The sequence below is a fragment of the Daphnia pulicaria genome, chromosome 7 (genome assembly GCF_021234035.1).
Source record: "Daphnia pulicaria isolate SC F1-1A chromosome 7, SC_F0-13Bv2, whole genome shotgun sequence".
NCBI lineage: Eukaryota > Metazoa > Arthropoda > Branchiopoda > Diplostraca > Daphniidae > Daphnia > Daphnia pulicaria.
The window spans coordinates 6,061,826-6,073,334 of NC_060919.1; the positions used below are offsets into that span (position 1 = coordinate 6,061,826).

General features: G+C 40.8%; 2 protein-coding genes and 1 long non-coding RNA gene across 5 annotated transcripts; 1 reads left to right on the plus strand and 2 right to left on the minus strand.

Moving 5' to 3' along the window:
* Nucleotides 1-249: 249 nt before the first annotated feature.
* Nucleotides 250-3,213, minus strand: LOC124348622 (paraplegin-like). Its single transcript, XM_046798844.1, has 8 exons — nucleotides 2,970-3,213; nucleotides 2,595-2,896; nucleotides 2,175-2,532; nucleotides 1,950-2,114; nucleotides 1,731-1,882; nucleotides 857-1,673; nucleotides 596-793; nucleotides 250-536 (listed from the first exon to the last, which is right to left on the minus strand). Exons 1-8 carry the CDS (start codon nucleotides 3,135-3,137, stop codon nucleotides 351-353), a joined length of 2,346 nt encoding a protein of 781 aa, XP_046654800.1. The 5' UTR covers nucleotides 3,138-3,213; the 3' UTR covers nucleotides 250-350.
* Nucleotides 3,214-3,425: 212 nt separating this feature from the next.
* LOC124348496 (nucleosome assembly protein 1-like 1-B) lies at nucleotides 3,426-6,572 on the plus strand. 2 transcript variants are annotated; one of them, XM_046798722.1, is made up of 7 exons: nucleotides 3,426-3,559; nucleotides 4,841-5,077; nucleotides 5,137-5,280; nucleotides 5,334-5,747; nucleotides 5,810-5,960; nucleotides 6,018-6,128; nucleotides 6,183-6,572. In XM_046798722.1, the coding sequence occupies exons 2-7, from the start codon at nucleotides 4,844-4,846 to the stop codon at nucleotides 6,410-6,412; spliced, it is 1,284 nt and encodes a 427-aa protein (XP_046654678.1). In that variant the 5' UTR covers nucleotides 3,426-3,559; nucleotides 4,841-4,843; the 3' UTR covers nucleotides 6,413-6,572. The 2 variants fall into 2 exon arrangements, with proteins under 2 accessions (XP_046654678.1, XP_046654679.1); XM_046798723.1 differs by lacking the exon at nucleotides 3,426-3,559 and adding an exon at nucleotides 4,317-4,562.
* A 4-nt stretch (nucleotides 6,573-6,576) lies between these two features.
* Nucleotides 6,577-11,499, minus strand: LOC124348497. Of its 2 annotated transcripts, XR_006919998.1 has the most exons (3): nucleotides 7,275-11,473; nucleotides 7,101-7,206; nucleotides 6,577-7,039 (listed from the first exon to the last, which is right to left on the minus strand). It is a non-coding gene; the product is annotated as an uncharacterized LOC124348497 (long non-coding RNA). The 2 variants fall into 2 exon arrangements; XR_006919997.1 differs by having other exon boundaries at nucleotides 7,101-11,499.
* Between the last annotated feature and the right edge of the window lie 10 nt (nucleotides 11,500-11,509).

Genomic DNA, 11,509 nt, shown 5'->3' on the forward strand with positions numbered 1-11,509 from the left:
AAGTGTGACCTACAATTCACGACATGATGGAAATAAAAGGTAAATAATATCAAAACGTAAAGAATAATTGAAAGGGAAAAAAAAAAGATTAACGATCCAACAAACTAAATCTATTTTCTCCAGAACGTGACGACCTGGTTTTCCCCTGGCTTTTGCAGACTACAATCCACTTACATATTTTACAAGCTTTTTGAAAAAAAAAAAGAAAATCCCTCAAGTAAAAAGGGAAAAAAAGGATCAATACTGGCGTCGGTCGGGTGTCTGTTTGTATTTTATACATCACCGTATATTTATCCTCTATATAGAACTTGAATCTATGAAAGCTTACAAAGGGAAAAGAAAGCTTTCTCTCAGTCTCCAGAGCGAGGTGGAGGCTGTTGGTGGGATCTACCGGGCGGAATACCCGCTTGCTCGTTAATCTCAGCTTCAAACTGAAGAGGTTCGATAAACTGTTTCTGGCCGTGTGGTGGAGGGCCGATCAGAGCTTCCACGTCATTGAAGCTGAGCGTCTCTTTAACCAGCAACTCCTCCGCCAACTAAGGAAAAACAATTTTGTTAGTTTAAACCAATGGAAATTAGCGACTGGAGTTTGTACCTTTTCGAGCATGTGGCGGTGCTGGAGCAAAATACTCTCGGTCCGCTTGTATGCACGGGCGATAATGCTACGAGCCTCGTCATCCATCGTGTTGGCCAATCTTTTGCTGTAAGGTCGACGGCCAAATTCCCTGGAATTGCGATCCTCATCCGGGAAGGAAATGGGACCCATTGATTCGCTCATTCCATACGTTCTCACCTGTCGGGAGAGCCAATAATTAGTGTGACAAAATGTCAGAACTTTTGTGAAAATTATTCAAACCTGCGAGTACGCAATTTTCGTGACTTTCTGGAGATCGTTTTGAGCTCCGGTTGTCACTCGGTTGAATGTGATGGATTCGGCCACTCGGCCGCCCAAGGCCATGCACATCCGCTCGAACAGTTCTTCAGTAGAGAAGAGTCGCTTGTCGGTCGGCGTGTACTGGGCGAATCCCAGGGCCTGGCTCGTACGGGGAACAATGGTCACTTTGAGCAGAGCGTCCGTGTGCGGAAGGAGCCATCCGACCAGAGCGTGACCGCACTCGTGATAAGCCACAATCCGCTTCTCTTTAGGAGCGATGACTGACGACCTTTTCTCCAATCCGCCCACCACACGTTCGACTGCGTATTCCAGATGGGCGGCCGTGACTACCTTGCCCAAGTCGCGGGCGGCCCGAAGAGCGGCTTCGTTGCAGACGCTGGCAATGTCGGCGCCACTGAATCCGGGCGTCAAAGACGCCATCCTCTTGGAATAGAATGAAGGAGTCTTCTCCATTTTGATCGATTTCAAGTGGTGCTCAAAGATCTCTTTGCGCTCCTCGAGTGTAGGTAGATCGATCATGATATGACGATCAAAACGGCCAGGTCGCAGAAGGGCTTTGTCTAGCACGTCGGCTCGATTGGTCGAGGCCAGCATCAAGACACCTTCGCGAGTCGCCATGCCATCCATCTCCACCAAAAGTTGATTTAATGTCTGCTCACTTTCACCGGATGCTCCGTCGAAAGAACCACTGCCCGAAGAACGCTGGCGGCCAATAGCATCGATCTCGTCAATGTAAATAATACAAGGGGCTCTTTTCCGGGCCTCTTTGAACAAATCTCTAAATTAAACAAAATTTTAGAATTATTGAACAGATAATTAAGTAGTTGTGGAATACCGGACTCGGGCCGCTCCCAGTCCTCCAATCATTTCGATGAATTCCGAGCCATTCATAGACAGAAACGGAACAGAGGCTTCAGTTGCGACAGCTTTAGCCAGTAACGTCTTTCCGCAGCCAGGTGGGCCCAACAACAGTGCTCCTTTAGGAACCTTGAAGACAACACAGATAATGCAAATGAGACATTGGAGAGTCGAATTTTAATAGAGTGAATTATACTTTGGCCCCCAATTTCTTGTAATGTTCTGGCCTTTTAAGGTAATCGACAAACTCCAGTACTTCGACTTTGACCTCCTTGAGACCAGCGACGTCAACGAATCGAACTCCTTTGCCTCCACCGGTTAAAGGGTCGACTAGAGTGAATTTGGCTCGAGACATTTGCGTCTGAAATGGGGTAAAATATTGAATTATTCACCCAAACCTGAAATAATGATGATTGCTTACAAAGGAGTCCATCGAAATAGGCGATTTAAACTTCATACGGGAGATAATGGAGATGATAATGGCGGCAGCAATTAAAGTGGTCAATAACCGGCCGGCTGTATCTGTTCGTTCGTAAACGATGGGAACACCTTGTCCAGCAGAGATACCTAATCGCTGTTCTGCAGCTCGCAACTTTTCTTCAAACTTGTTAGTGTCAATTATGTTCATGTGAAATGTTCGATGATCTATCCTGCGGCCTTTGATTACAGCTCCTGGATGTAAGACTATCGTAACAATGTCCACATCAGGACGAACGATTATCTCGGCAACTTCACCCTTCGCCAGCATATGGTGAAGAAATTCCGTCCAAGAGACATATCTAAACAGATTTTAAAAATTACTAGCAAAACTAAGAAACAACAAAAACAACAAAGCATTTACCTAACGATCTCTGGTTGGTTCCCCCCAGGAAACATAAGTGACACAATGGTGATCAACATATAACCAGTAAACATCCACATCATTGCTTTTGCCAACATGGATGTGATTTTTTTGTCGTCGTTATTATCATCTTTGTTTTCATTATTCTTCTTTTGGTCATCTGGCGGATCTTTGTTGGATTGCATGTGGTGAGACGAAGAAGCAAATCCTCTTGTGCAATTTTTGAATCCATGATTTCTAGGAAGTGATCTTTTTACAAGTTGAAGAACGGCAGAATATTCTTGTTTCACAATACGGAGATTCTGTAAAAAGAAATCATTATTTATAAATGCATTACTATTTGATTACTATTGGTTAATTAAAAGTTAAATATACTTTAGTGTGTAACCAGGTTTTATTTATTTGATTGGACGAGGTCACAAAACCGTCTCGGCGTAGGTACAGTAAAGAACGACACTCGCTAAGACGTTTGCTTGTTATATGACGGCCATACTTCTGCAAAATAGATGCTAGTTTCGATTTGTTAGAGAATAACTGAGCCATTTGTAAAATTGTACGTCCAACGGTCCAAAACAATTTTGTTGAATTTGTTTATGTAATTTCTAGCAGACGAATATTGAGTTTGTTAAGGCTACAAACTAGGCTACAAGCCTACAATGTTTCAACATCCAATAAAAAAATGTTTAAGATTGTTATGTATTTACACTTATTTATTTGTAAACAATAGATTTAATTATGAAATGCTTTAGTTAGCTGAAAACTCTAAAAGTTCATGAAATTCAGTAATAATGTACTCCAAATTGTTTCAATGGCAAATTGGCAACGTTGCAGACTCATTGGTTGCTGACGGTCCAGAGACGAAATACTTTACTTCACGTTCACGAGCTCACTCGACAGTAACCGGCCGTTGGTATTTCTTGGTGTCATCTTTCATTCTTAACTTCAAGTTCTCCTATATTCTCATAGTAAGTAAAAACGTGTAGAGTTTCTAGTTTATCTATGTGTAACTATTATTACATGTCATTGCTGCTAAATTTTAATTTAAGTTAAAAAGTATTCCGTTATCGTGTTACCCACGTGGTAACACTGCTGTGTCGTGAGGCGGGAGAAAACCGCTCCTCCTTTTTGAAGGATCACAATTATAAATTGGCTTTAGTTCTTCCTGAGTAGTTAATGTTATAAATGGATTCATTCAACCACATGCAACATAAATTGTAATGATTAAAAATTCTGTCTAGATGGTGGAATCTGACAAAGCCGCAATTGTTGCTACTGCTGTACCCTTGCGAGAATTCACTGGCGATATGGGCGAATTGGGACTCATTTTCAGACCACTCAACTAGGACTCTTAGGACGTTAAGGTCATCAGAAACCATGTATAAGGCAATGGGCCTGAGGAAAAACAAAAAAAGCGGGAAAAATAAAATTAAGTTTGGGCCCTGTTAAAACTTAGTCATTTTTACGCAAACATCTGTTCAGTTTTAGAAATGTGGCTAGTTTTGAAAAAAAAAATTCAAGCCAAATTCCAGTTTTACTGTTATTTTATTAACCAATAAAAATTTCTGTTTAAAACCCTACAAAAATAGTTTTTGTAAGTTCAAATTTGTACTGTTTTTCGGTGTCTATTAATATTTAATTCAATATTATTCCAAAGTATCTGAATAAACGTACAATTTTCGGCTTATTATAAAATGACTAAAATATTAAGAAATAAAAATTAATGTTAACGTGAAGCGAATAAAGTCATGGAACCTATGGCGGCGTCGCAGATTATCGTTATGCATTATTGTCATTTGGCAATGCCTGACGATAGCCGTTGGCGTTCTCCACCTCCTCCCTAACCTACGTCTGGCCAGACCTCTTGAGACGAAATACTTTACTTCACGAGCTTACTCGACAGTAACCGGCCGTTGGTATTTCTTGGTGTCATGTTTCATTCTTAACTTCAAGTTCTCCTATATTCTCATAGTAAGTAAAAATGTGTAGAGTTGTAGTTTATCTATGTGTAACTATTATTACATGTCATTGCTGCTAAAATGTAATTTAAGTTAAAAAGTATTCCGTCACCGTGTTACCCACGTGGTAACACTGCTGTGTCATGAGGCGGGAGAAAACCGCTCCTCCTTTTTTGAAGGAGGGCAATTAAAAAATTGGCTTTAGTTCTTAAATCCTGAGTAGTTAATGTTATAAATGGATTCATTCAACCACATGCAACATAATTTGTAATGATTAAAAATTCTGTCTAGATAATGGAATCTGACAAAGCTGCAATTGTTGAAAACTCTGAGGAGGATATTGAAGAAGTTGAAGAGGAAGAGGAAGGATCTGATAAATTGAGCAAAGAGAAATTACAAGCGGCTGTTCTTCAATTACATGCGGCTGTTCTTCAATTACAAGCGGCTGTTCTTCAGAACCCTAGGGGGATGGCTGCATTGCAGGCTTGTCTTGACAGCATGGTTGGGGATCCATATGGATACATCAAGGTAAATTTTCATTGTTGTCTGCTTATATCTGCATACATAACCTCAATCGTCTCATGTAGAGCTTACCTGCTGCTGTCCAAAGGCGCATCAAGGCACTCAAGAATCTACAATTAGAGACCACTAAAATTGAAGCTGAATTTTTCAAAGAAGTGCATGTCCTAGAGTGCAAGTATCAAACTAAATATCAATCGTTTTTTGAAAAGGTAAAAGATTTAATCAAAAATTTTTGAATCCAATCTAAATTGCTTTTATGTAGCGAGCTAAAATCACATGTGGAGAACTTGAACCAACTGACAAAGAATGTGTCTGGACCTTAGATGATGACAAGGAAAGTGAAGAACTTTCTGAAGACATGAAGAACAAGGTTACAATTGAAGGTGAAACTAAGGAAGAAGACATGAAAGGTGTTCCAGAGTTTTGGTTGACAATCTTCAAGAATGTTGAGCTCCTTGCTGACATGGTTCAGGATCATGATGAGCCTATCTTGAAACATCTGGTTGACATTAAAGTTCGATACAATGAGGATCCCATGGGCTTTATCCTTGATTTTCACTTCACTCCAAATGAGTACTTTGAGAACACTGTATTGACAAAGACTTATGGCATGAAGTGTATTCCAGATGAAGAGGATCCTTTCAGTTTTGAGGGACCTGAAATCCATAAATGCAGGGTATGTATTTTTACTGTTAAAACATGAATTTAAATGTTAAATGATATTGATTGTTTTAACAGGGTACTCCCATTGAATGGAAAAAAGGAAAGAATGTTACCGTTAAAACCATTAAGGAGAAGAAGCAAAAGCATAAGTCCAAGGGCTCCGTACGCACAGTTTCCAAGACAGTTCAGAACGATTCGTTTTTTAATTTCTTTAGCCCACCTACTGGTATGTTTGATTAAGTTTAAGGGCACATTTCAGTCGTATTAAATTTTTCTTTTGTAGTTTCTGATGAGGATGTCGATGAAGAAACTCGTGCTCTCCTGACAGCCGACTTCGAAATTGGACACTACATTCGCGAGAGTATTGTCCCCCGTGCTACTCTGTATTTCACAGGTAATCTATTTAGTGTTTTTAAATGTTTGAAGTATTAATTTTTCGAATTATCAGGTGATGTCTTGATGGAAGATGACTTTGATGAAGAAGAGGAGGAGGAAGAGGGAGATGAAGACCGAGTCTTGATGGAAGATGACTTTGATGAAGAAGAGGAGGAGGAAGAGGGAGATGAAGACCGAAATATTCGTCGTTACCTAACATGGCGTAGTAGGTTGACCTATATTGAGCACGTGTTCGAAGTCTTAATCCTATGCCTAATACTGTCTGGAAATTTTTTTGCTTGAAGATTTCCAGACTACAGACTGTGAGAAGTTTTCACTCATTTTCTCCTTCTTTCTTTGGTATCGAGTTCATCTTTCTCGCTTTCCGCCCTCGGGTCTGCATTCACTGTGGGTTTTCCATGTAGTAATGTTCACTTTTAATAATACACACGAAGCAAATGGACGTATTCAAGACTTGAAAAGAGTTTCGTGTATTATCGAAGGGAAAATCCGGCCTGTGCTTCTACATATTGTCGCAATGTACAAATTATATAGTACAAAACTAAATTTGAATTGGAAATCGGGAAAAGACGGCTTCTAACATTGGAATTTCCGAAGGTATTTTTATATTGTGAGGGTGATTTCAAGGTTTGACATCTTTTAATTTTTAACAGAACTATACATGGTCAAATGGTCTTTAATCTACGAGTGTAAGTAGGACTATAGAGACAAATCAAAGTTGACCTAGACTTGTGTTGATTTGGCGGAGCACAGTCCAAATTATGAACCTCCTTACAGGTGACACTGCAGATCGGCATTATCTTGTTCTACATACGGTGGTGGTGGTTCGTCTGGATATTGTTCTTCAATCCCTGGTGTATTGGCAAGCTCAGTGTCTTTTGTTGGCGGTGGGAATTCCCAAGCCGTTATCTAAATCAATAGAACTAACGTAAAGTACTAAAGCTTGATGGATAAATTTTTTAACTTTTACCGGTCTTCCGCCTGTTCGAAACTCAATTAAGCTGAAACAGGGTTTTATGCAAAATATTCAGGAACTAGTGTAAAAACTGGTAATTTCCATGATCCATAATAATAACCTGATGGAAGAACAGAACAGACACATAATCTCGCATATAGGAATAGTAAAATGTAGAGATGTGTGTACTGTGAATACATCAAACTACCCAGATCCCAGATTTGCTTGGATTTCAAATTAAAATTGCATTTGGCCCGTAATAACCGGCAAAAACAAAGAAACTGGAGCAAATAGCAAGCGACACAACTAGATCAACGAGAATTTTGACGTAAGTAATGACCAATGACGTTTTCGTCGTTTTGACGTTTTGAGCAGGAATTCAGGAAACGTAACTAAGAAGCGGCGTTGCCAACTTATGCAAAACAACAAAAACAGCCCCCAGCGCATACAGTAGTTTTAGTTTGTTATCACTAGGTGGCACTGTATAAGAAATAAAAGGGAGATGTGCAGTATTCATGGATAGTAAGGTTAAATCATGAATAGTAAGTACACTGGTGATCAGTGTACGATGATCGATGACACTCAAATTTTGCAATTCTTTTAACTATGTTATTATTCCTTGATCAGCATTGGCCCTTGGGTAGACGTGTGTCAAATTTATTCCTAGAGCGAGAACGTCTCTCCAATCATATATTTTTTTAAATTTCATAATTGTGAGTGATGTACAAAAAAAAAATACAGCCATTAGAATCCAAGCTGCAATATCTGTGTAAACTAAACAAGGACTTTGGAAAATTCGATGGCTAATCTCGATCGACATATCTTCTAAGAAATGTTTAGAAAGTGAGCAAGTCAGCAGCCGCGTTCTTGTCCCTCCTCCGCCCAAAAGTCGAGTTGAATTCCAAAGTTTCACCCTCGCTAACGGAATCTCCAGGGTGCTGGAGTAGATAGACTACATCTCTAGACTTGAAACAGAGAGAGCGTAGCCGTACATTTACATAATTGGGGGGTTGAATAACTTGAATCTATATCTGAAATGCACCGTTGCTGCACTCTTCTCATTCGTCTGAAAAACTTTTTACGTGAATTGAACTCATCGTCGGGACACACACAAAAAAAAACACGACCCTGTAGTTTTTCCGAGTATAGCGGCCTTAAAGCGCGCACTTTCGGAGAACTAAAGGATGAAATACGACGACGGAATAACCCACACCCACGAAATCATCAATGACGACAGCATGTACAGACTACATCTATACGTCGACTATCATTCTAAACATCTCCAGATATTCTCTCTCCGTCCCAGTGTAAAAACATTGTCTGCATCCATTTTGATAAGGCGTCTAGTGGAAGTCGTCGTCGTCTTTTCTGTCTGTGTATACACAAGCCTGAGCTGTCCCTCTTTTTGTGTGTGTGTGTGTTGTTCGTGTGTGCCATTTTGTTTCTTTCATTCGATCTGCTCCCTCCCCCATCCATCCGTAGTCTGCCGGTTGTGCTCAATGTATTCTGGCCAGTGTACAATGGGCCGAGTCTCGCGTCGCGTGAAACGGCCATGATTGGACGGACGGATGCCACCATCGGAGCCGAAGATCGGCTGATCAGCGCGATTCGAATCGGCCGATTACCGACTGTGAGTGCCTTATTGAACGATTCGGCATCTTGCTGACGCTAAAGCAAAGGCTGACGAGTGAATTGTTACAGCTGCCAGGGGGGGGGGGGGCCAGCAACCGAACGTGAGCGAGGTCGTGCACCCACGGGTCACACACCCACGCCGCCCCGCCTCCTTCCCACCCACTACCCACCCAAAAAAGAAGAAGAATGAGGATTATAATTACGTCAAATTCGTAACTCCCGAAACAAAAATAAAAGAAATGAAGTGAAATCAAATCTAGGCGAGTATAGCGTGCTCACCTACGCACAAGCGCATCAACTTGGATTGTGCCGAGACCTTAATTGCGTCTATATCTGATATTAGTAATATATAAGAGATCGAGACACATGGCCGCCACTTGGCAGCGGACCGTCATTTCCTCATCTAAGAGCTGCTAGCCTATATCTAAGGTCGGATTCATCAAATATGGAGAGGGAATGTTTAATGCTGCTGCTGCTGCTCGACGGTTTGCGCTGAAATCAAACAGTCACGTTGCTCTTCTCTTCTCTCTCTTTCTTCCCCCCTTTCTCCTGGACGGGAGCTCAGCATCCTCCGTCCTGAATATTTGATCAGTCAATTAAGGCTCAAAACGTTTCCAGTCGCTTCCTCCATCTCTTTCCTTTTTGGTCCCCCCTTCTCTCTCTTTCTCCCCTCTCTCTCTCTGCTGCGCTGGCTGGGGTTGTCGAGTGTAATCCGACTCATTCATTATTCACCGTCTTATACTCATCCATTATTGTTCGGATCGCGTCGAGTCATCCGACGAGTTGTGTCGTTCTTCTGCGAAATGTGTAGCTCCCGAACACAAAATAAACACTGAGCATACATTTACATCCACGCAGCAATATAATATACACAAGCTTGCACACACACACAGCGCAGAGAGGGAATTGACAAGTCTTTCCATCCCATCCGGCGGAGCAAAAAAGGGGCGCTATCCAGCTAGATCCCCCGCACACACACTACACCACATGCGTGGAGATGCGCAGCTCTTTCGGATATTCCGACCTCTTAGTTGATTGATGCATCACAGTTGGCCCAGGGAAAGTGGAAGGAGTCCATCAGCGCTTTTGCAGAGAGAAAGAAAAAAAGTCCAGCAGCAGCCCCACAAGAAGAGGCGGAATTGGCGGATGGTATATACACACTAGTTAAATCGCTGTTGAAAGAAATACGACGGCGACGAATGGGGAATTACGCGGGTGAAAAGAAAAAGAGAGAGAGACGATTGATTGGCCCGTCTCGAAAAAATAAAAAAAGAAGAAGAAGAAGAAAAACGTACAGCAAAAACGTCAAAGAGCGCATTGATCGGCGACGGCGATCGGCTGTTGTCCACCCGGTTGTCGTCTTATTACTCCCGGGCTTTATATATATTGCCTTTGCACACACAGCCCAGCCCTTTTCCTCACTTTCTATTCTCAATTTCTCTTCTAGCTCCTATATAGGCTATATAGTGGCGTATAAATATATATCCTCCTCTTCTCTCTCTCTCCCTCTCTTATTTCCACCCCACCCTGTTTAGATTGCGGGGTCGTGCCTCGGCTATATATAAGTTTCTTCGATCCGCTCGTTTTTCCCAGACTTGCCTTCGCTAGTCGCTACCCAATCGTATAATTGTCGACATTTTCCTCGTCACGCAAATCTCCTATATACAGACACGTATGTATATACTGCTACTATACTATAGGTAAATGTTTGTGTGTGTATAGACGCAACAAACGAGAAGTGAGTTTATTTTTTTTATTTTTTCGATGAGGTGGGAATAAAGGCAAGGTGGGAGTCGCGAGGAGAGGAGATGGCTGGTTGATTGAGCACTCAACCAAAGGTCTAGCCGACGAGAGAGCGAGCTGCAAATCAATTGACATCCTACTCGATCCGTTCAGGCGTACGGTTGCCAGTTAGCGATCAATCGAATAGAAAAATAAAAAGAGAAAAAAGAAAAGCTCGCAGAGACACACACAAGTCTTATTTCCTTCTCTTTGTGCGTGCATGTGTGTGTGTGTTATATAGCGCCTTGTTTGTTATTTTTTCTCCCTTTCTCCCCCCCACACCTGAGGGCTTATAATTCTATAATGGCGCAAGTTGAAGCGAGAGATCGTTTTTTTACCAACAACAACCAAGAGGTACCGGTGCGTGGCGGTACAGGTCCCCTGGTCAATTTTCTAGGTGCACTTTGCTTTTAGAGATTAAAGTTTAAACATTATTAAAGTTGGAAAAAAATGAACTATCTATAAATTGAAAATGTGATATGAATATAAATAAAAATCTCAAAATCTATAAGTAAAACTGAAACTTGGGAGGCTTATTGGCAAATCATTCCAGTGTTGTTCCTCTAAGAAAATCAGAATGTAAAAAATTCCAGACAATGATACATTTCCAAAGTTAAAATTATGAAACTACAACAAGTAACACTGCAGCATGAAAAGAAAATTGCAACACAAATATGAAAATTGTTTACCATGTTTTCTAACTCAATGTGATTGTTTTCCACATAAACTTTCCACGTAAACACACTGGAATGATTTGCTGACAAACAACTTATGTTGGTTTCACAAATTAGATTACTAAATGATTTAAAAGTAAAAAAAAAATAATGTTTCAACTTTAATCTCTAAAAGCAAAGAGCAATTAGGAAATTTCCACTAAGATTGTTACCAAGAAGGAAAGTTTACCAAGATGTTTTCGCACATCACACACAATTACTTTCCCGATTGACTTAAACATTTAAAAAATACTTCAGCAATAGACTAATTATTTCATATTGAATGTTATTTTACCT

Coding starts and splice junctions, on each gene's coding strand:
- LOC124348622 (XM_046798844.1), bottom strand. CDS start 3,137: ATGGCTCAGTTATTCTCTAACAAATCGAAACTAGCATCTATTTTGCAG. Junction 794..856: donor CGAAAATTGCGTACTCGCAG/GTTTGAATAATT, acceptor CTCTCCCGACAG/GTGAGAACGTATGGAATGAG. Junction 537..595: donor ACCGCCACATGCTCGAAAAG/GTACAAACTCCA, acceptor GTTTTTCCTTAG/TTGGCGGAGGAGTTGCTGGT.
- LOC124348496 (XM_046798722.1), top strand. CDS start 4,844: ATGGAATCTGACAAAGCTGCAATTGTTGAAAACTCTGAGGAGGATATT. Junction 5,078..5,136: donor ATCCATATGGATACATCAAG/GTAAATTTTCAT, acceptor CGTCTCATGTAG/AGCTTACCTGCTGCTGTCCA. Junction 5,748..5,809: donor CTGAAATCCATAAATGCAGG/GTATGTATTTTT, acceptor TTGTTTTAACAG/GGTACTCCCATTGAATGGAA.